The sequence below is a fragment of the Berghia stephanieae genome, chromosome 10, assembly GCF_034508935.2.
Source record: "Berghia stephanieae isolate SIO BIC M18660-M18661 chromosome 10, UCSD_Bste_1.3, whole genome shotgun sequence".
Classification (NCBI taxonomy): domain Eukaryota; kingdom Metazoa; phylum Mollusca; class Gastropoda; order Nudibranchia; family Aeolidiidae; genus Berghia; species Berghia stephanieae.
Genome location: NC_088369.1, coordinates 43394073 through 43416572, shown reverse-complemented (window position 1 = coordinate 43416572; position 22500 = coordinate 43394073). Strand labels below are relative to the sequence as shown.

Here is a 22500-nt window from a genome sequence, read left to right as displayed (position 1 = left end):
CTCAGTGCAGTCATATTTGTATAGAACGTGTATGAAAATCTTATCTTATTAACTCTCTAACTCTGCCAGGAGCAAATGGGATACAATCAGATCTTACATTTTTCTTTCCCTCTATTATATATGTGAGAAATGATTTAAAAAGAATAATTTTTTTTAAATTTTCTTCAGATGTGTGGTCCTACGTAATGGATGGATCATATACTAGTGAGAGTGTCCCAGGATTTGAGAGTGGTGTAAACTGTGAAAAGGACCATCAAGAGAGTGATGGAAATTTGAATGATGATCATTTGAATCTAGAAGGAGCTGTTGGAGGTGCAGAAGTTATGGAGCACCAAGACAGTGAATGTGACGGACAGCGTGGCACTTTAAGTATGGACGATGACGGTGGCTCCTTTTTTGAATCGAATACGGAAACAGTAGTGAGGAAAACGGGTGATACAGCAAATGTCCAACGGGACACGGCTAATCCTACCATGACAACATTTCAGCAGTTCCTGAGTAATGAGAATGAAGACGGAGTTCTTTTTGATCCTGCACAACGACTGAATTTTGATGACACAACAGAGGATGAGGAGGGTGGTGAGATTGGTGATGACGACAAAGATCTTTTTAATGAATGCGTGGAGCAGGAAGATGATATGATAACGGGAAGGATGATGGATGAGTCATTCGGTGAAAGCGAGGGCAAGAGGGATGACGGAGACAGCAATGAATCAGATGATGGCAGCAGTGGTGCTGATTATCTAGATCAACGACCTCGAGTCAATGGCTCAGACTTTGTTGAAGACGGTGCTGTAGCTGCAGCTGTTGCCTCAGCTTCTTCTCTTGCAAGTTCAAGTATGAATTCTGTCCCAGACCAGGGTCAAAATATTCGTATCATTGAAGGTCATGACTCATCTTTACAGGACGATGATATTGACGGCAATCCATCCAGTAGCAATGCTTTAAGGTTTAACACAAATTTCATGCAAACCCAAATGGTGAACTTACCTTCACTGCCTAACCTACCTAGTGGAAGGTCTTATGGTGACAGTGAAGATGATGAAGAGGATGAAGACGGTCAAAATCTTTATGACAGTTTAGATCCTGAAGATGGAACCAGTCCATATGGAGGGCATACTGTGGTTGAACCTCAAAATTTGGACCCAAACACATCAGAGTATTACAGTGCTGGCAGTTTATTGAGTCTTCAAACGTTGACGTCACAACAAAGCCACCATGATGGGGATGGTGAGTCACTGTGGCCACAACAGGAAGTGGGAGAATTCTCACATTTCAAGGGTTCTGGATCATCTACAAATCTGGCAAACTTTAATTCATTTCAACAAGAATCTTTTTCTTCTTCATCAACCCACCAAGATCTCTCGTCTGCATCGAATTTGGCTGGGAATTCCAACTTTCAGTCTAATGGAGCTGTCGTCAAAGGCATTTCACATGAGGACCAGAATTCCATTGTTGAAAGTTCAGTTGGTTCCGGAGGAGATGGTGCAAGTGCCAGTGTAGGTGCTCAGTCTTCCCATGGGTCTTCAGTCTTAACAGCTCCACAACATCAGGAGTTGTCCAATTCACAGGGCGGGTTTGAGCTTTGTGAGGAAGGTTTGCTACAAGGAACCCAGATGTATGCTCAACCATTATCAAGTCCCAGTCTTAACCCTAACCCAAATCCAAATTTTGACAGGGAATCAGACGATGCATACGCTGGTTCTCCACCTCACAAAATCGATAATCACGTCAATTATTCTTTTCAGCAGTCCGATAACAACTTGCAAAATGTAGGGGAAGGGGGAAAAGCAGCTAATGACGGTGGTGGCAACATGAGCATGGGCAACATGAACTCTGCCCCAGATTTTAACCAGTTGAATTATCTTGTTTCTGTGGATTCAAATATGAATCGAGATGCAGACAAAACAGACAATAATGGTGATGGTTCTGGGAATGAAAACCCTGTCAGGGATGGAAGACAGGCAGCGACCGGAAGCTCTGGAAATCCTTGGAGCAACCAAAACCAGTCAGCCAAACCAAAGGTTGCAAAGCCAACATCTGTTCCCCGGAAAAGAGTCACGGCTACTGCAAAAGTGCAGCAGAACAAAAGGCCGGCGGTTCAAGGTTCAGCATCACGAGAAGCTTCGAACAGAGGAATGGGCATTGCTGGTGTTGCCTCTCTTACTGGTGTCGGATCTTCTTCAAACGATGCCCTTGCATCAAATTCAGTAACCTCTACCTCTGCCTCAGCAACTAATAAGAAAACAACAAAAAATTCATCTAGCCTGGCAATGTCATCTACTGCCTCAAATTCTGTTAGAGCTAGTGTGCAGGGAGGTGATTCTGCTGCGACTTCAACTTCAGTTTTTGCGAGCACGGATAAACGAGATCAGGTTCAAAGTGTTGGTGACAATTGTGCAGTTAGCGATGGTGGAAGCAGACCCGGTCTAGGTGGTCATACTGAGGCCAATCGCAGTGGTAAAAACTCTAAATTTTCTCGTACATATCAACCTCAAACATCGTCCAGGGCAACTTCCTCTTACGCCTCCATGTCTTCATTGACGTCTGCTTCAAACAGCCGAGTCAGCGGGGTTGGGAAAGAATCTCACCACAGCAAACCCAGAGCGCCGGGTCAAATCAGCTCCGGTCACTCACTTCGGCAAAGCAGCTTTCCTGATCAAGGTTCTCTTCACGGTGGACACAACGCTGATAAACAGCAGGACAAAGCAGCTAGGGTTGTCGGTGCACCGTCTGCAAGTAGCCATTCTGTCAGTAGCCTGGAAAACCAGGTGAAGGGGATTAACGCCAGACAATCTCAGATGCCTCATGCCTCATCTTCTCTGGATTTGCCGACATCAGTAAACACTTGCTCTCAGTCTTCATCTTCGCACCATGTTACTTCATCTTCGTTATTTAATCCACAAAGTCAGCATCAACATCAGCAGCTGCTGCATCAACAGAAATTACCACAACATCATTTGAGACAACAGCAACAACCACCCCATATGCAGCAGCATCATTATCATCAGGATTACATCAAGAGACAACAGGTATGTGGTATAACAGGTATTAATAAGTAATATGTATTAAATTGCCATTCCATGGTGTGTGTTTAGTGACAGGAGGCCAAAATAACAATCTCTAAACTTTCTAAATGGCGTTTCCTATCAATGACGCACGAAATATTAAGGAGCAATGCTTTAAAAATTTCCTATGGATGAATAAATTATTATTATTATTATTATTATTATTATTATTATTATTATTATTATTATTATTATTATTATTATTATTATTATTATTATTATTATTATTATTGTTATTATTACTATTATTAAAATAATGAATAAAGAGAAACACATCAAAGTTATGCAATGCAATGAATTGTATTTTCCTGCCGTATTAACACATGACCAAAGGTAACGTTCGATAATGGACAGAAATAGATCATGTATACACAATCTTGCAAGTGAACACCTATGTAATGTAATGAGCCTTTATATAGCGTTATATCCACTGAACATGCTCAAAGCGCTTTACAAGGGGTCCCTGGCCAACAGCAACATTTAACATGTAGAACGGGACATGATGCCTGTTAGGCGATATTACATTTTTTTCGGACAGAGACAACGCTGTTAATGGCCAGGTACTCATTTTACACTTGAGTATGGTGAGAGAATGTGAGTAAAGAGCCTTCTCCAAGGACTCAACAATGTGAGGCTCAAACCCAGGGCCTTCCGATCCAAAAGCGAGAGCCATACCACTAGACCACATAGCCGCACACAGTCTGTGTACAGTACAGTGTGCAAATTAGATTGACCCCTGACCTTTCACTTCCACCCTCTCCTCCCTCCCCATCTCCAGCATCAAGTGCCGATACAGCATTCGTCTAGTTCCAACCCATTCCAGCTCTCCCCACAGAATCCCCCAAGCCCATCAGGGTCGGATCATTCTTCCCACCACAGTTACAACAGGGAGCAGGTCTTCACCCAGATGGATTCGTTACAGCAACGGCAATCTGCCATCAGGCCCTCACAGCTACCTCAGGTCTGTAAAAAAATTTTTTTTTTTAATGGAGCTTTTATATAGCGCAATATCCACTAAATGTGATCAAAGACGCTTTACAAGGGGTCCCTGGTCAACAGCAACATTTAACATGTAGGACGGGACATGTCGCCTGTTAGGCGATATTACAATTTTTTCGGACAAAGACAACGCTGTTAACGGCCAGGTACTCATTTTACACCTGAGTATGGTGAGAGAAAGTGAGTAAAGAGCCTTTTCCAAGGACTCAACTATGCGCCGAGCGTGAGGGTCGAACCCAGGACCTTCCGATCCGAAAGCGAGTGTCATACCACAAGACCACATAACCGCATATAATAATAATAATAATAATAATAATAATAATAATAATAATAATAGATCTTTATTGTCCATAAATATGGCAATTTGTCATTTAGTTACACTTGTTATAACGTTAAACGATAACTGTAACATTGAACAGATATTTCACTCCTTATTTCTCTCTCCTCTCTCTCTCTCTCTCTCTCTCTCTCTCTCTCTCTCTCTCTCTCTCTCTCTCTCTCTCTCTCTCTCTCTCTCTCTCTCTCTCTCTTCCTCTCTTTCTTTCACACGTGCGATATACACAACATAATGAGGGGTGCCTGCGCAAAAGCCGCAACGATGGTTTCGTTGATTTTTCAAGAGAGCAAATCAAATCAATATAGCTTAGAGGTTTACTGCTTAACTGCTTTACTGCCATTCTGTCAGTTGCCTGGAAAACCAGGTGAAGGGGATTAATGCCAGACAGGGGTTAGGACAATCTCAGATGCCTCACGTCTCATCTTCTCTGGATTTCCCGACATCAGTAAACGCTTGCCCTCAGTATTCATCTTCTTCATATTCATCTTCACACCATGTTACTTCATCTTCGTTATTTACTCCACAAAGTCAACAGTTAACTCTTTCAGCACTGACACTTCCGTCACAAAATGGCTGACACCTGATTGAGGCAGCATGAGAATGACAAGCTAAGACAAAGCAACATTCGAATTTGGCGCAAAATCTCAATTAAAATATACCCCCAATGGCCAATTGAATGTTCTGATGAAAGAAATGATACCATTGGTTCAATATATACTACTTTTGTAGAAAGTAGGATTGGACTACGTCATTATTTTTGCCTTTCAAGACCGGCCGCACATTGGCTTATAGAACAGATTCTGTTCTGGCTGCACAACGCGGCCATTGGCCCTGAAAGAGTTAAGTAAAAGCAAGAAAGAATTTGACTTTTTATCAATAGTATTGTTAGCGCCTTAAAAGCCAGCGTTTATCCAAGTTTTGATTGATTAATTGAACATTAGCAATTGTTTGCTACCCTTTTGATAGGACGCTAATTTATTGCAAAGGTTTAACAGTGACTGGGTGGACAAGGGGGTGAGAAAACACTCTCGATAGGAACTGTAATTGATACCAGTTTCTTGGTGTGTGAGGTTTGCTCTACCAGCTGAGCTATCAGATGTATTTAAGAATCACTCAAAATTTAGGAATATATTCTTTTATGGAGTTCAAAGTAAAAAAAAAAGGAACATTAATATAGCACAATATCAAAACACACTTTATACAAGGGTTCCCTAGCCAAAAGCAACACTTAACTGTAGGACGAGACATGATGCCTATTAGGCGATATTACATTTTAAAAATTTTCGACAGAGACAACGCTGTTCACAGCCAGGTACTCATTTTACATCTGAGTACAGTGAGAGAATGTGAGTAAAAGAGTCTTTTCCAATGATTCAACTTTGCACTTATCAGAGGAGGACTCGAACCCAGGAAGTTTCGGTCCAAAGGCGAGTGTCATACTGCTAGACCACACAGCTGCACAGTATGCTCTATGTAATCAAGTTGAATTGCATTTATCTCTTCTAAAGCATTAAATTAATTAAAAGTGAAAATTAATATAAAAATGGGAATCTTGACGTTGATTTGCAATTTCTTTTTTAAAAAGTTAGCAATATGATTTAAAGAAAAGAACATACAGATCTTTCAACAATTTTTTGTTTTGTTTATTGAGTGTACAGATTTACATATATGCAAATTAAACTTAATACTAAAATTTTCTTTATTCATCCCATAGGGGAATTTTGACTCTAGAGTCTATTCCAAGGGAAAATTGGAATAACCCAGGCATCAGTCTCAGTGCAGCACGGCAAACTGAGCTAGGCAGAGTATTTGAATACCATGAAATTTGTTGTTCAATTAAATGCATTGATATCTGCAGCCAAGTTGAAGAAAAGTGAACATGAGGTCCTTACATTGCTGTGGAAGCAGCTTTTAAGGAGTTGAGTTGTTCCCACTTACTAGTGAACTTGAGTGTCAAAGGAATAATTCGTTGTTTTTATTCCCTGAATTAAAGAAAACATCACCTTGAGAACTCCTTCAATTTCAAAATGGAATTGATGTAGGAACCCTGTTGTAAAGTATTTTAAGCGAAGCTCAGTCAGTAGAAAGTGGTTAATGCTACAAACGAAACATATTATTAATATTTCCATCTCTGTATTATGTCACTTTTCAGCACATGTCTGCAATTGGCCAATCAGAGAATGGTATTCCAGGCATGGAAGAAGTAAGGAGCCATCTACATTCGATGCTCAACATGGCTGCCGACCGATCCATTAGTGGTGAGAGTAAAGTTTTTATTTTTGTTTTTGTGTGCTGTTTTTTTGTTCTTTTTTAGTTTTTTAAACATACATATTGACAGTGATATTCAATCTGACTAAGTTAGGTTATAAAAAAGGAGAATAAAAAGTTTATGGTTCAAAATAGTTTCACAAAAGATTAATAATAATAATAATAATAATAATAATAATAATAATAATAATAATAATAATAATAATAATAATATAATAATAATGATAATAATAATAATAATAATAATAATAATAATAATAATAATAATAATAATAATAATAATATAATAACAATAATAATAATAATAATGATAATAATAATAATAATAATAATAATAATAATAATAATAATAATAATAATAATAATAATAATAATAATAATAATAATAATAGTTAGTTTATTTGGAGAGAGAGCTGCTTTACTATAAAAATTAATTTTTAAAAAAATCCCTTTATTCATCCTCAAGGGGAAATTTGTCTTAAGGATCTATTTAAAAAAAAAAAAATCTAAAACATCTAGAGCATTTATATCCATCAAACATGCTCAAAAAGTGCCTTACAAGGGATCCCTTCGCCAACAGCAACACTTAACATGTAGGACGGAACATAATAATTTTATTATTGGACTACTTTCACTCACAGGTCTGGATCAGTCTGAGACAGCGACAGAACTCTTGTCATTCGATCAGCCAGTTCAGAGACAATTGCAGTTTGATGTAGACACCAGCACCACTTTCAACGGGTAAGAATCTCTCTCTAGGATGCATTCAGATTTTGTTGTTGTTTTTCTTCTTATATTCTTATCGTCCTGCTTTTATTTATTTTTATTTTTTACCCCCATCTCCTCCTCCTCTTCTTCTTCTTTTTTTTTTTTTTTTTCTCCCTCTCCTCCTTCCCCTTCTCTTTCTCCTCCATTTTCTTCCTAGTCATCATTGTCCTTGTTGTTGTTATTCCCCCCCCCCCCTTCCTCCTCCTCTTCCTCTACCCTTTTCACCCTCCCCCTTCCAATTTTTCTGACATTTCATTGAAATTCTTTTTGTTTTGTTTTTGTTTTAGGACAGTTTGATTTATGTCTGATGTGATAGTAATTATTTAGTATTTCTATTTCGTTTTTTTTTCACATTTCTCAACATTTTTGTTTTGTAGCTCTTATTTGATTTTTTTTTTTTTTTAAACTGGTAACATGCAAAATTGAACATGAAATTTCTTTTTTTTTTCTTTTTTTTTTTTTCGTGACGTATACAGGGAAAACTTGGAGCAATGTTAAATGTATTGAGCACGATGAAACTAAGACTATAGATTTATATATTTGTAACCAATTTCCTCATGGATGAATAAAGTTTGTTTATTTTTATTAATTTGTTATTCACTATCACCTCAAAATGGTTTTATGCTGGAGTATTTTAGCTCCAAATAATTGTATTTTATTTACGATAAAACTAAGACTTATATATTTGTAACCAATTTCCTCATGGATGAATTAAGTTTGTTTATTTTTATTAATTTGTTATTCACTATCACCTCAAAACGGTTTTATGCGGGAGTATTTTAACTGCAATTGAATTTTTAATAAAAAAGATGAGACTTGGGTTGATTTTTTGGGGGTTTTATTTAAGAATTAATATAATAACTTCTGAAACTGACAAAATTATAATCTTATACTTGTTGTAGTTCTAGCTTTAAAATACCATTTTGAGGTGATGAGTCACATTTTTTTCTTCAGGTTGAATGATTTATTGATTATCCCTGTCTTCTCTTTCCCCCCCCCCCCCCCTCCCCCCTGCCCTTCCCCTCCACGTGTACACTTTCTGTCCACATTTCATACAATCGCCAAGAACGAACGGACCAGAGGACATGTCTGAAATTCTGGAGAATTTTCCGACATTCTCGTCTAAAATGTTTTCGGAGATGTCGGGTGTATCCATAAACTCGGCCAGTGGCAAGCACGACAGTCTGTCTCAAGGGGAAAATCAGTATCTGAGAGAATCCCTGGAAAAGGAACGATACCGTAGGAAGGTAAAACCGATGACACAGCCGTTTAAATAGGGCCCAAACTTTCAGTTTAGTTACTTCTTCCCTCACTGGCTACCGTCAAGTAATGTAAACAATCCACTGTCAGCCACAGTGATAACACCTGTCAAGACAGGGTGCATTGGCAATAAATTATGTCTGCAGGTAAATCTCATCGCTTTGAATTTCTCTCAGGCAGAGAGTAGTAGAAATTTCATCAAAATACTCAATTTTCTCAGCCTGTTGTGGACGCAGCATCTTTTTCATAATTTTCAAACATATATGGATACAAAGACCAGCTTTTCCTCTACAAGACGCAATTATTTTTGTTTACATCATTAAATGATAAGTTTGTGTTTTGCTCTTTTGAATAATCAGAGTTTTTTATGAAATAAATATTAAAATTATAAGTTTAAGAAATATTTAAAAATTCAAAATATCACACCAACACTTTTTACCATCAAGTGCGAGGGATCAGAGAAAAGTAGATAAAATTATCTTTCATATGATATATACTTTATTATGTAGATTCAGGGATTTAAGAATAGAGGGTGTGGAAAGGAATCTCAATAATTATTTTTGTTACCAACAAAGAGGAGAATATTTAATTATATTTTAGAAACCCAATAATAAAACTAGATAGTGATGATAAGAGACATTTATTTAATTTGATTTCATTGAATTTAAGCGGAAATTTTAGATATTTCTTAAATTCACTTATTTAAGTTCTGTTCAGGTCATGGAGAGACACACTGAAGACGGTCATCACACCAGTACAAATGAAATATGTCGAATTTGTTGTGAAAGAGTACAGAGCCGTGCTGAGAGGATTAAAAGACTCTAGACGTTATCAACAATTGACTATAAATATAAATGAGAAATTCTGACATATTTAAATATTTCAATTTGGGAGAAAGGCATCTCACTGGTACATAATTTAAAGAAATGCGATGCAGGTATTGATACCTTTGGTTCAATAAGAAAACTCTGCACAAGAAACAATACTTAATGAGGTGAATATGATCCTAATCTTTCACCAGTGATGTGCTATATGCAGTCTATATGGCACACAAATTAAAAGAGGTGCAAGTCAAGTACATAAAAAAAAGTAATGGGCATGGATATCTCAAAAATAAGTTTATGGAAATTATAACAACTCTTTAAGATTTTCTTAGTGGTATTGATTGTCTTTAAATGAATGTCCTTATATAACCATTTTTAATGGAATTCTTATAATTCTTTGATTCTGGGATAAATATAAGTGAATCACATTTGACTATGTTTCTGGTTTATTAAAAAATGTCTATTAAGACAATGCTGTGATTGGATTTCAGTTCTACCTTACTCAAAATCCTTACTTTTACGTACAGGTGAACTGATATCTCAAAAACGCCTCAATCTACTGGTATAAAATTTATATGTCTACATTCTACAGATATTCAACATCATTTCCATTACTTTTGTTTAAAAATCTTAAGTGTTGAACGTGTTAAAATATTCTCTTAAAAATTTTAATTCACTTAAATTTATGTATCAATTTCATGGGCTATCCCTCTTGCTTTTTAACAACATCATAATAATGATTAAATAATCAATGAAAACTCTGTTAATAAACTGTTTGGTAGTATAAAAATATTTTTGCTACGCTTAATAACGGCAATACTACATTAGTTTGAAATTCAGAAAAAAATCGATCAAAACGGCGAAAAAATTGTCTCCCTCTCTCAGTGTAAAGCTATGACTCATCATCACTAGACTGGCTAGATTTACCTGGCGAACTAAACTGAAAGCAATAAACGCCTGTGATGAGGGACTACTGAACATGAAAAATGTTGATTATGTGAAATGAAAAGGAACGATACCGTAGGAAGGTAATAGTAATAGTGATGAGGACCTACTGAATATGAAAAATGTTGATTATGTGAGATGAAAAGGAACGATACAGTAGGAAGGTAATAGCGATGAGGGACTAATGAATGTGAAAAATGTTGATTGTGTGAGATGAAAAGGAACGATACCGTAGGAAGGTAATAGCGATGAAGGACGAATGAATGAAATATGTTGATTATGTGAGATGAAAAGGAACGATACCGTAGGAAGGTAATAGCGATGAGGGACTAATGAATGTGAAAAATGTTGATTGTGTGAGATGAAAAGGAACGATACCGTAGGAAGGTAATAGCGATGAGGGACTAGTGAATGTGAAATATGTTGATTATGCTTACTAATTTCGGCGATATATCTTTTTATAAAGCAGGACCTACCATTTGGAACTCGTTCCTTTGTCAGTAAGGCCTTCGAGCAGTTTAGAAAATTTGAAGAAAAATCTAAAGACTCATCTTTAACAGAAATTTTTATCCTAGGCATTTTCTTATTGATGAGTAAATTATATGTTTTATTATTTTATTCCATTTTGTTGAATGTCAATTTCATTTTGTAAAACTTGCATAGTTAGTGAGTGCGACTGTTGTGTGTGTCTGTTTGGCTCGGTACGAGTGTGTTTATAGTTTGACAAGTATATTGTAAAACGCTTTGTGATTATTATTATTGTTATTATTATTATTATTATTATTATTATTATTATTATTATTATTATTATTATTATTATTATTATTATTATTATTATTATTATTATTATTATTATTATTATCTTTATTATGTGAGATGAAAATGTATTCTAAGTGCTTGTCATTACCGCCCTTACAAGAAACTTATTACACCTGGATCAAGTCAGAATATGTTTGTTGTTTCGTTATTGTGTTGAATAAAATGGTAGTAACCCTAGCAATGCCAAAAGCTAGCTATAGGGTTCGAGTTTCGCTTACCAACCAGAATCAGAATGTTGATTTTTATCTGAAATTTATTTAAATATTCTCAAATATTAAGAAAATTTACAGAAGCATAAAAAAGTGAAATGAAACAACAAACAATATCATTTATACGATGTTCATTTTATCATTTTCTATTAACTCACTCAACCCTAACACCGACTATATCCGTAGTTTACCCAGGGTTACTTTTACCCCATGCCTATTTATTACATTTTTCTGAGACAAATTATAGGCGTAGTATCAAAGCTAATGTTTTATAGTTTTACATGTTGATGTTAGATGAATAAAAATATCTATGCACATGCTCATTTTTAATACATTTTTTTTTTCTTTCAAATTTTGAAAACAAACAAAAATCTCTAGGACTTAGTGAGTTAATGAAGTCCTGACAAAAAGGTCGAGAAATTTTTCACTAGCTCAAGTGACATCCCTGCTATGAGAAGAAGCATAGTTTTTGCCTTCTTATTTTTGTGTTAAATCTTTTGTATTTATATGTTTGTTCATACCTGATGTTTTTACATATTTTTTTTTTTTCAGCACTGCGAACAACAAATTCAAAGGTTGAATGCAAAGGTGAGTGACTACTTAATTCAGATTAGTGTCGTTTGATTGTTGATTATTGACACGTTTGGAATGTTAGAGTATAGTTTTCTGGCTTTAGTACAAATTTATTTCTACCTCTGGATAGAGAAGTTAACCTATTTGTCATTATGTTGTTTTTTTTGGGGGGGGGGGGGGGGGGGGATGTTTCAGTTGTCTTATTTTATCCCCGCTTTTGTTCGTTCTTCTTATTCAATCTATAATACAAATATTCCTTTAATTACATAAAGAAAAATGTTTATTTCTGTCTGGGTCACTGAGGCATGATACCAGATTGGTACAGTTGGTCAGGAAGAAAAATGCTTTATTTTCTATAGAAGCTACCATGGCAAGCATCTGGAGTTCAATTGGGATGACTTTGGTCATTGTTTTGATACATGGTAAAAGTCTAACGTGTCATCTTACATGTCATTTTATTTACTGGTAACAGGTCCCCATAGCTCATTTAGTAGAGCACTCACTATAGATAGTACTCACTATAGTATGCGCTTGGCTAAAAAGCTCACAACATTGCCATCGGGAAGTATAACAGACCGCCACACAAAACTCTGTATAACCATGAACTTTTATAGTCTGGATAATACAGTTAAGTGAGAATTACTCTTTAACGCGGATGGCAAAAAACAATAACAAAGACTTGAGTGACCTCATCTTTGTTCTATTTATATAAGCAAATGGAACAGTTGATCACGGGTGAAGCCAGGTTTTCTTCTGACCCCCTGCCCACCCAGCAGTGATTGGGTAGCTAGGTCTGTTAGACCTGGCACATAGCTGTCAATCCTACCGGAAATTGCGGGAGACTCCTGCATTTTTAGTTCGTCTCCAGCGCTCCCGCCCGTCACACCGATCTCCCACCAAAAAAACGTTTAAACTCAATTGTTGGTCATTCTAAAACTGTTTCATGTCATAGTGTACCTTGATATCAAGTATGTTTAGTTTATTAGTAGTCGCCAGAGACATTCAGGGATGGAGATTGTTTGTGTTCTAAGTGAATGTGCAGGCTACTTTGTAATTTCGCTTAAGAGTGGATTCATTCAACTACACCTTGCCCAAGAGACAACCTGATAGGCTGTCAGTCTTTTGAAATGTAGATTTATACATTGATGTATCTCCCTGATTTTTTCTGAATCTCCCTGATTTTCTGACCAAAACTCCCTCTTAATATAAGCTTGGTGGGTTGGCAGCTATCCTGGCAGAATGTTTACTGAATTTTATCTTGTGACATTCTTAGATTTTAATAACCCTGATGGCTCTTATAATTCTATTGCAGATGGACTTAACAAATGAGGCTCTGCCTTAATATTTTTTTTTTTAAACAAACTAAAACTTGAAAACCATTTAACTCTTTCAGTTGTTGGAGACGCAGCAACAGTTGGCGGTGGCTGTTTCTACAGACAAGAGGAAGGACCTCATGATTGAACAACTGGACAAGGTATCAAGATGAAACAGCCGTTTGTTTGGCTTCTTCACTTTATTTTTGATTATTTAATTAATTGTTTAGTTTTTAATTACAAAAAAAAAATTGATAACGTATTTTTTTTTATGGGGGGGGGGGGGGGGGGGGGAGGGGGGGAAGGTTCCCCCTTTTTTTTTTCTCAACCTTTTATCAAAATTCTACAGAAAGGTTGATGAAAATTTATTGTTATATCCTGTTCTCTTAGAGATGCATCTAAACAAACACACAAATACACATAAATATATATGTGTACACTTTGCTAACACATGCATAAGTTGAAAATAGAAATTGATGGAACTGGTTACTTCTTTTGTGCGGCTATGTGGTCTAGTGGTATGACACTCGCTTTCGGATCGGAAGGTGCTGGATTCGAGCCTAGCTCGGCGCACAGTTTAGTCCTTGGAAAAGACTCTTTACTCACATTCTCTTACCGTACTCAGGTGTAAAGTGAGTACCTAGCGGATAACAGCGCTGTCTCTGTCCGAAAAATTGTAATATCGCCTAACAGGCGTCATGTCTCGTCCTACGTGTTAAGTGTGGCCGTTGGCCAAGGACCCCTTTTAAAACGCTTTGAGCACATATAGTGGATATTGCGCTATATAAAAGCTAATTTTTTTTTAAGACTATTTTTCTTGGGATGGCAACTAATGACTCAACACGACTGAGTTTTAGAAATTCCCAACTTGGGCTGATCCAGAATTGACAGATTGGATGATTTGTTTGTTGTCCTCAGCAACTTGCCAGGGTTGTGGAAGGTTGGAAGAAAAGGGAGGCGGACAAAGACAACTTATTGACCTCCTTGACAGAAGAGAAGGAACAGGTTGAGGAGTCATTGCTTAGGCATCAGACGGTCAGTTTTCTTTATTGTTATAGTCGTTGTTTATTTATTTATTTATTTATTATAATTTGCAATTTACTTTGATTGGTATATTTGGTCTTTCTCGGTATAATTTTTTTTTAAAGTGGGGGGGGGGGGGACTCCTTGGCTGGTATTTCTTTTCATCTTTTCTTTCTTTTTTCTTTTTTTGCTGTTCTGTTTTTTTTTTTATGTGATCAAAAGGCCAGTCATTTTGTTTTATTTTTAGTACATTTTTGGGTTTTTAATGGGATTTTTCGTCACTATTTTCTACTCTTTTTTCCCTCTCCTCTCCTCCTCCTTCTCCTCGTCCTTGTCCTTTGGCTCATTTTCCTTTCTTCTTCTTCTTCTTCTTCTTCTTCTTCTTCTTCTTCTTCTTCTTCTTCTTCTTCTTCTTCTTCTTCTTCTTCTTCTTCTTCTTCTTCTTCTTCTTCCTCTTCTTCTACTCCTACTAACATAATTATTGCTTTTTTTTTTCTTTTAGGTGGTGATGATGATGGTCATGATAATGATTATGATTATATATTATTTATTATTAACTCTCAGATGATCTCCAACTTTGAGCGTGACTTGGCCCTCACTGTGGCCGAGCTGAAAGAGGAGAAAGAGAAATCATCAGAGACAATAGGAAATCTTAGATCTGAAGTAAGTCTTTATTTTTGAGTCCATGATTAGTGGTAAACTGTTTCATCCTGCAACAAAGTCAAGCAAACATTTTTGTTGATGGTAACAATATGGGTAGCGGTGATTGCAGCATAATTTCTGGTACAATGTTGTAATTGAGTATTGCGCTTTACTCAACTGTAGTACCTCACTCATCTCAAGTGGGGATGAGTAGCTAGTTAAAAGTTGTGGCAGATATTGCAAGAGTGTCAGTATGAAAAGGATTATTATAGTGCGGCTATATGGTCTAGTGGTATGACACTCGCTTTCGGATCGGAAGGTCCTGGGTTCGAGCCTCGCGCTCGACGCATAGTTGAGTCCTTGGAAAAGGCTCTTTACTCACATTCTCTCACTGTACTCAGGTGTAAAATGAGTACCTGGCCGTTAACAGCATTGTCTTTGTCCAAAAAATTGTAATGTCGCCTAACAGGCGTCATGTCCCGTCCTACATGTTAAATGTTGCTGTTGACCAGGGACACCTTGTAAAGCGCTTTGAGCACATTTAGTGGATATTGCGCTATATAAAGCTCTATTAATTATTAATAATTATTACAGTAACAGGCGTTTTGTTCTTCTTGAAAGAGATGTTAGGTTCTATATTGCATGCTAGAGAAATAAACAAATTATTTCGGTGGGTATTGTGAGCAGGATGATATATTGTGGTGGAAGTGTGTTTTACAAGGCTGCCAATTTACCCTATATTTACGGAATTCAGTATAGATAGAATGAAGTTGACGTCACTCAGGTCTTTGTTATTGGTTTTTTGTCATCCGCGTTGAGTAATTCTCACTAAACTGTATTAACCGGACTATAAACGTTCAAGGTTACACATAGTTTTGTGTGTTGGTCCGTTATACTTCAGGATGGCAATGTTGTGAGCTTCTTAGCCAAGCGCACACTATCTATATTTTAAACCCTCCATATTTTTTTCCAATAACTTGCTAAAAAGGAAAAAAAAAGTCAGTATACATAACGTCTTTTTAATGGAGTTCAGATTCCTCCCACCAAATCCAAGCATCAGTAACACGCTTTATAGTCACCTGGAACAACTACAAAAGACGTCTAACTTCTACGTCATGGCACAAGACCGAAGGGCAAGAGCTCAGGTGGTCGCTGGTTCGGATAAGTAAGTAAGTAAAGTAATGGAGTTCTGCACTCAGAAAGAGGTCATTCAATGCGTATTTGTAAAAGTTCAGTCAATGTTTGCTTCTTGAATGGACCCACGATCTCAAGTAGTCGGGAAGTGAGGGCTCTAATAATGACTAAGAGTTAGAGACGATCTTTTTTGGGATGACTAAGAGTTAGAGACGATCTTTTTTGGGATCGTGGATAGCTCATACGGTAGAGTCATGCTCTCCCTGGCCAGGCGGAATTGTCGTACCAGTAAGGTCGTGGGTTCAAATCCCCATCACCGCCACGAAATTTTTATTCTCTATTGTCTTCTGGCACTTTCCTACTTACTTCATCTCTTCTCCTTAAATAGGCAACCCTGGTTTTATTTGTTTTATAAATGTGTCTATTTTTGTAATTTCTATAAATATTCCAGTTGGACTTCAACACAAAATTTTAAAAAATATTTCAATGCTTGTGAAAAATTCATGTGAAATTTGGCTTCGATGTATTAAATTTTTCCAAGGACTCAACTATGCGCCGAGCGAGGCTCGAACCCAGGACCTTCCAATCCGAAAGCGAGTGTCATACCACAAGACTCACATAGCCGCACAAAAGAAGTAACCATTTCCATCAATTTCTATTTTCAACTTATGCATGTGTTAGCAAAGTGTACATATATATATATATATATATATATATATATATATATATATATATATATATATATATATATATATATATATATATATATATATATATATTTATGTATATTTGTGTGTATGTTTATAAAAATTAAAGTGACATGTATTATTTTTTTCAGCTGACAGAATCCAGACAAATGAGGGAGGAGATGGAGGAGGATTTGGCGTCTGCTGCTGACAAATGTAACAAGATGGCTGCTGAATGGGACACGCTGACCAAGGCAAAAGTGAATGCTGAGACGTTAGCACAAAAGTCACAGGACTCACTGGTGGAGGTGAGGAAATGGGGGCAGATCAATCAATGAATGATGGGTGGTGGTGATGGTGGGGATGGGGGGGGATGGAGGAGTAAGAAATGTAATCAGTGGGATTGAGGGGAAGGGAGGGTGGTGGTGGAGGAGTAGGAAATGTAATCAACGGGATGAAAGGAAGGGGGGTAGGGGGTGGAGGAGTGTAGTCAGCGGGATGGAGGTGGGGGGGGGGGGGGGTGTGAAGGAGTAAGAAATGTAGTCAGTGGGATTGAGGGGAAGGGAGGGTGGTGGTGGAGGAGTAGGAAATGTAATCAACGGGATGAAAGGAAGGGGGGTAGGGGGTGGAGGAGTGTAGTCAGCGGGATGGAGGTGGGGGGGGGGGGGGTGAAGGAGTAAGAAATGAAATCGGATCTTTTTTTCCCCACAATTTTCTAAGATGTGATAAATCCCACAATTAAACCTGGGGCTTCAAAAAGTTCATGCCAGGTTACTGTAAGATCTATTAACTCACTCAATCCTAGAGATTTTTGCTACTTTTCAAAATTGGAAAAAAATTATTTAAATTGAGCATGCACATAGATATTTTTATTCAACTACCATTAACATGTAAAAATTAAAAACATTAGCTTTCATACTACGCCTATAATTTGTCTCATAATAATGTAATAAATAGACATGGGGTATAAGTAACTCTGGTAAACTACGGATATAGTCTGTGTTAGGGTTGAGTGAGTTTACGGGTCATTCCCTCATAGCTTCACTGATTTTGATTCCATTCAACATTCCATCTTCTCCTATCATCAATGACCACAACAAATCTCCTCTCACATCTTTTACATTATTTTATATTAAATGAATGTTGGTATTATTTCACAATAGGCTTCAACAGTCGTGGTATCACTTCCCTCGTCATGACGCATAGTAACTTAGTAACTGGTTCTAAACTATCAGAACAATTTGTGGATGCCCTTATGAAATACTTCTCCGATGAGCATAAAATTGTATCCAGAGGAGAAAAACATTTATAAATCTGATCGTGTTTTGACTTTTATACATTCTGATCTCATGACATGTGAAAAAGTTCTGGCCAGCATGAAGAAGAAAAAGTACAAACAGATTTTCTTTGTTTAGAACCAAGTTGCTGGTTGCTGGCCGGACGTGACATCAGACTATTGAATCCTATTTATATTATTTTTTTTTTGGAGGGGGGGGGGGGGTGGCAATTTTTCTATAAGGATGAAATATAAGTAAGCCAAATAATATGTGCTGTGAGTTAAGCTTGTCATACAAGTAACTTGCTATTATACAGACCTGGCCACCATTGTGGAAAATTTAGTAAAACCGTGAATTTTTTTTTTGGCTCAACTGCAGGACGTTATAATAAGTATCCTTGATTCAATATCACTGGTTTGTTTAGAATAACAGGTTGTTGCTAGAGCTTTTTACTATTAGTGACTTTGATAAGTAATTTAATGCTTCCTAAGGCTAATTGTTCAGTAAAATATAGTCACCATTCTTGCTTCCCTATGGAAACTAGAAATTTTCAAAGTTTTCGAAGTGCAAAACAAGAGGTTTTGTTGAATAAGTCAATACATTTTTAAAAATCTATTTATTTATGTATTTATTGATTGATTGATTTATTTATTTTATTTATTTATTTATTTATTTATTTATTTATTTATTTATTTATTTTTCTTTCTTTATTTTTTTCTTTCTTTATTTATTTATTTATATATTTTTATGTTTAACTGACAGGAAGAGAATAAATGGAAGCTGAAGGAGTCTGACCTCATTAATAAAATAGGCCAGGTGAAGGAAGCCAACCAGAAAGTCATCAACATGGAGAAGGTACGGATGATAAACAGATAAATGATACAACTAATTAACATAAGGAAATAACACAATGGATGTAAATGAATAAATAATGTTTATTATTATTATTATTATTATTGTGATTATTATTATTATTATTATTATTATTGTTATTATTATTATTATTGGTCAGAATCAGCGTGGGTGCGCAACCGGATGCGCGGGTTGACGGAGGTAGGAAACAATAACAAACCCACATGGTTGCCATTACCTCCACCATCATTCTCGCTCACGGTTTGTGGAAAGCACTTCATTACAGGCACGTAATAGTGAATCTAGTTTTTGTTTTGAACATTTCTATTATTATTCTTTGTAAATTGACCCATATTAAAAGAAACATACAAACAAAACAGGCATGACCAGTCACTAACAATGCCGTGTAGTGTGTAGACAGTAACACAGTACGGTGAACATGACTGACACTGGGATCGGAATGTCGGAACCCATGAGTCGTTCGCAACTCTGCCTCACGTATTCATTTAATCAGTCAATTTAATTTTTATTAAGCTTGCGTAAAACATACAAACAAAAAAGACATGACCAGTCACTAACAATGCAGTGTAGTGTGTAGACAGTAACACGGTACGGTGAACATGAATGACACTGGGATCGGAATGTCGGAACACAGTAGTCGTTCGCAACTCAGCCTCGCGTACTCATTTAATCAGTCAATTTAAATTTCATTTAGCTTGCCTATTCTTCAAGTTTATGATATATTCACTTTTTCTATTTAAAAAGGGTAATCCAAACAGACCATAAAAACGATTTTATAATAAGCCGACTTCAACTTCCATCACTTACGACACGAACTTATTTTGGGTGGGTTTTTTTAACAAAACCGTTTGACTCAAACTAAAGCTTCGGCATTGGATAAGGAGCGAGGTCCCTGTTGCCATCTTGCTTAGTTTATACAGAGACTGGGTTGCCAGCTTGGCTGTTCTTGATAAATAGTAGTAAATAGCACAACCTTGTGCAATGAGAGATAGAGAGAGAGAGAGAGATTTTGAACAAAAAACGAATATCTCTCTCTCTCTCTTACCCTCTCTCTCTCTCTCTTGCCCTCTCTCTCTCTCTCTCTCTCACTCTCTCTCTCTCTCTCTCTCTCTCTCTCTCTCTCCCTCTCTCTCTCTCTTCCTATTTCATCTGTCACACTGTTTGACAATCTTCTTCACCTGGCTCACTTGTACTTGTAATATCGGGTGTAAGGTAAAATTTTGAACAATTATTATTATTTATAAAATGCAGAAACTTTGCAAATAAACCGATAGACTAGATATTAATTCGATTCGAAAAGTGAAACACAAAAGGAGAATTTGCGAATACCCGGTCCAGACATAAGCGTCATGGTCTTATTTATAAAGTGCAGAATCTTTGCAAATAAACGGATAAAATAGAGATTAATTCGATTCGAAAAGTGGAACACAAAAGCAGAATTTGCGAATGCCCGGTCCAGACATAAGTGTTATGGTCTTATTTATAAAATCTAGAAACTTTGAAAATAAACGGACAAGATAGAGATTCATTCGATTCGAAAAGTGGAACACAAAAGCAGAATTTGCGAATGCCCGGTCCAGACATAAGCGTTATGGTCTTATTTATAAAATGCAAAAACTTTGCAAATAAACGGATAAGATAGAGATTCATTCGATTCGAAAAGTGGAACACAAAAGCAGAATTTGCAAATGCCCGGTCCAGACATAAGCGCTATGGTCTTATTTATAAAGTGCAGAAACTTTGCAAATAAACGGATAAGATAGAGATTCATTCGATTCGAAAAGTGGAACACAAAAGCAGAATTTGCGAATGCCCGGTCCAGACATAAGCGCTATGGTCTTATTTATAAAGTGCAGAAACTTTGCAAATAAACGGATAAGATAGAGATTCATTCGATTCGAAAAGTGGAACACAAAAGCAGAATCTGCGAATGCCCGGTCCAGACATAAGCGTTATGGTCTTATTTATAAAATGCAAAAACTTTGCAAATAAACGGATAAGATAGAGATTCATTCGATTCGAAAAGTGGAACACAAAAGCAGAATTTGCGAATGCCCGGTCCAGACATAAGCGCTATGGTCTTATTTATAAAGTGCAGAAACTTTGCAAATAAACGGATAAGATAGAGATTCATTCGATTCGAAAAGTGGAACACAAAAGCAGAATTTGCGAATGCCCGGTCCAGACATAAGCGCTATGGTCTTATTTATAAAGTGCAGAAACTTTGCAAATAAACGGATAAGATAGAGATTCATTCGATTCGAAAAGTGGAACACAAAAGCAGAATCTGCGAATGCCCGGTCCAGACATAAGCGTTATGGTCTTATTTATAAAGTGCAGAAACTTTGCAAATAAACGGATAGACTAGATGTTATTTCGATTCGAAAAGTGGAACACAAAAGGAAAATTTGCGAATACCCAGTCCAGACATAAGCGTCATAGTCCTATTTATAAAGTACAGAATCTTTGCAAATAGACGGATAAAATAGAGATTAATTCGATTCGAAAAGTGGAACACAAAAGCAGAATTTGCGAATGCCCGGTCCAGACATAAGCACTATGGTCTTATTTATAAAGTGCAGAAACTTTGCAAATAAACGGATAAGATAGAGATTCATTCGATTCGAAAAGTGGAACACAAAAGCAGAATCTGCGAATGCCCGGTCCAGACATAAGCGTTATGGTCTTATTTATAAAGTGCAGAAACTTTGCAAATAAACGGATAGACTAGATGTTATTTCGATTCGAAAAGTGGAACACAAAAGGAAAATTTGCGAATACCCAGTCCAGACATAAGCGTCATAGTCCTATTTATAAAGTACAGAATCTTTGCAAATAGACGGATAAAATAGAGATTAATTCGATTCGAAAAGTGGAACACAAAAGCAGAATTTGCGAATGCCCGGTCCAGACATAAGCGCTATGGTCTTATTTATAAAGTGCAGAAACTTTGCAAATAAACGGAAAAAAAAAACAGATTAATTCTAATCGAACAGTGGAACACAAAGGCAGAATCTGCGAACAACCGGTCCAGACATAAGCGTTATGGTCTTATTTATAAAATCTAGAAACTTTGCAAATAAACGGATAAAATAGAGATTAATTCGATTCGAAAAGTGGAACACAAAAGCAGAATTTGCGAATGCCCGGTCCAGACATAAGCGTTATGGTCTTATTAATAAAATGCAGAAACTTTGCAAATAAACGGATAGACTAGATATTAATTCGATTCGAAAAGTGGAACACAAAAGCAGAATTTGCGAATGCCCGGTCCAGACATAAGCGCTATGGTCTTATTTATAAAGTGCAGAAACTTTGCAAATAAACGGAAAAAATAGAGATTAATTCTAATCGAACAGTGGAACACAAAGGCAGAATTTGCGAACAACCAGTCCAGACATAAGCGTTATGGTCTTATTTATAAAGTGCAGAAAATTTGCAAATAAACGGATAAGATAGAGATATATTCGATTCGAAAAGTG

General features: G+C 36.6%; 1 protein-coding gene across 1 annotated transcript in view; it reads left to right on the top strand.

Moving 5' to 3' along the window:
* LOC144955828 (uncharacterized) overlaps positions 1 to 22500 on the top strand; it is a 64332-nt gene that overhangs the window by 3259 nt on the left and 38573 nt on the right. The window contains exons 2-12 of the mRNA XM_078886023.1: positions 169 to 3032; positions 3847 to 4029; positions 6557 to 6662; positions 7314 to 7413; positions 8507 to 8687; positions 12050 to 12085; positions 13464 to 13544; positions 14302 to 14418; positions 14971 to 15069; positions 17021 to 17176; positions 18908 to 19000. Coding sequence (XP_078742149.1) covers positions 186 to 3032; positions 3847 to 4029; positions 6557 to 6662; positions 7314 to 7413; positions 8507 to 8687; positions 12050 to 12085; positions 13464 to 13544; positions 14302 to 14418; positions 14971 to 15069; positions 17021 to 17176; positions 18908 to 19000 — 3999 coding nt within the window. The 5' untranslated portion in view covers positions 169 to 185. The remainder of the gene's footprint in view (positions 1 to 168; positions 3033 to 3846; positions 4030 to 6556; positions 6663 to 7313; positions 7414 to 8506; positions 8688 to 12049; positions 12086 to 13463; positions 13545 to 14301; positions 14419 to 14970; positions 15070 to 17020; positions 17177 to 18907; positions 19001 to 22500) is intronic.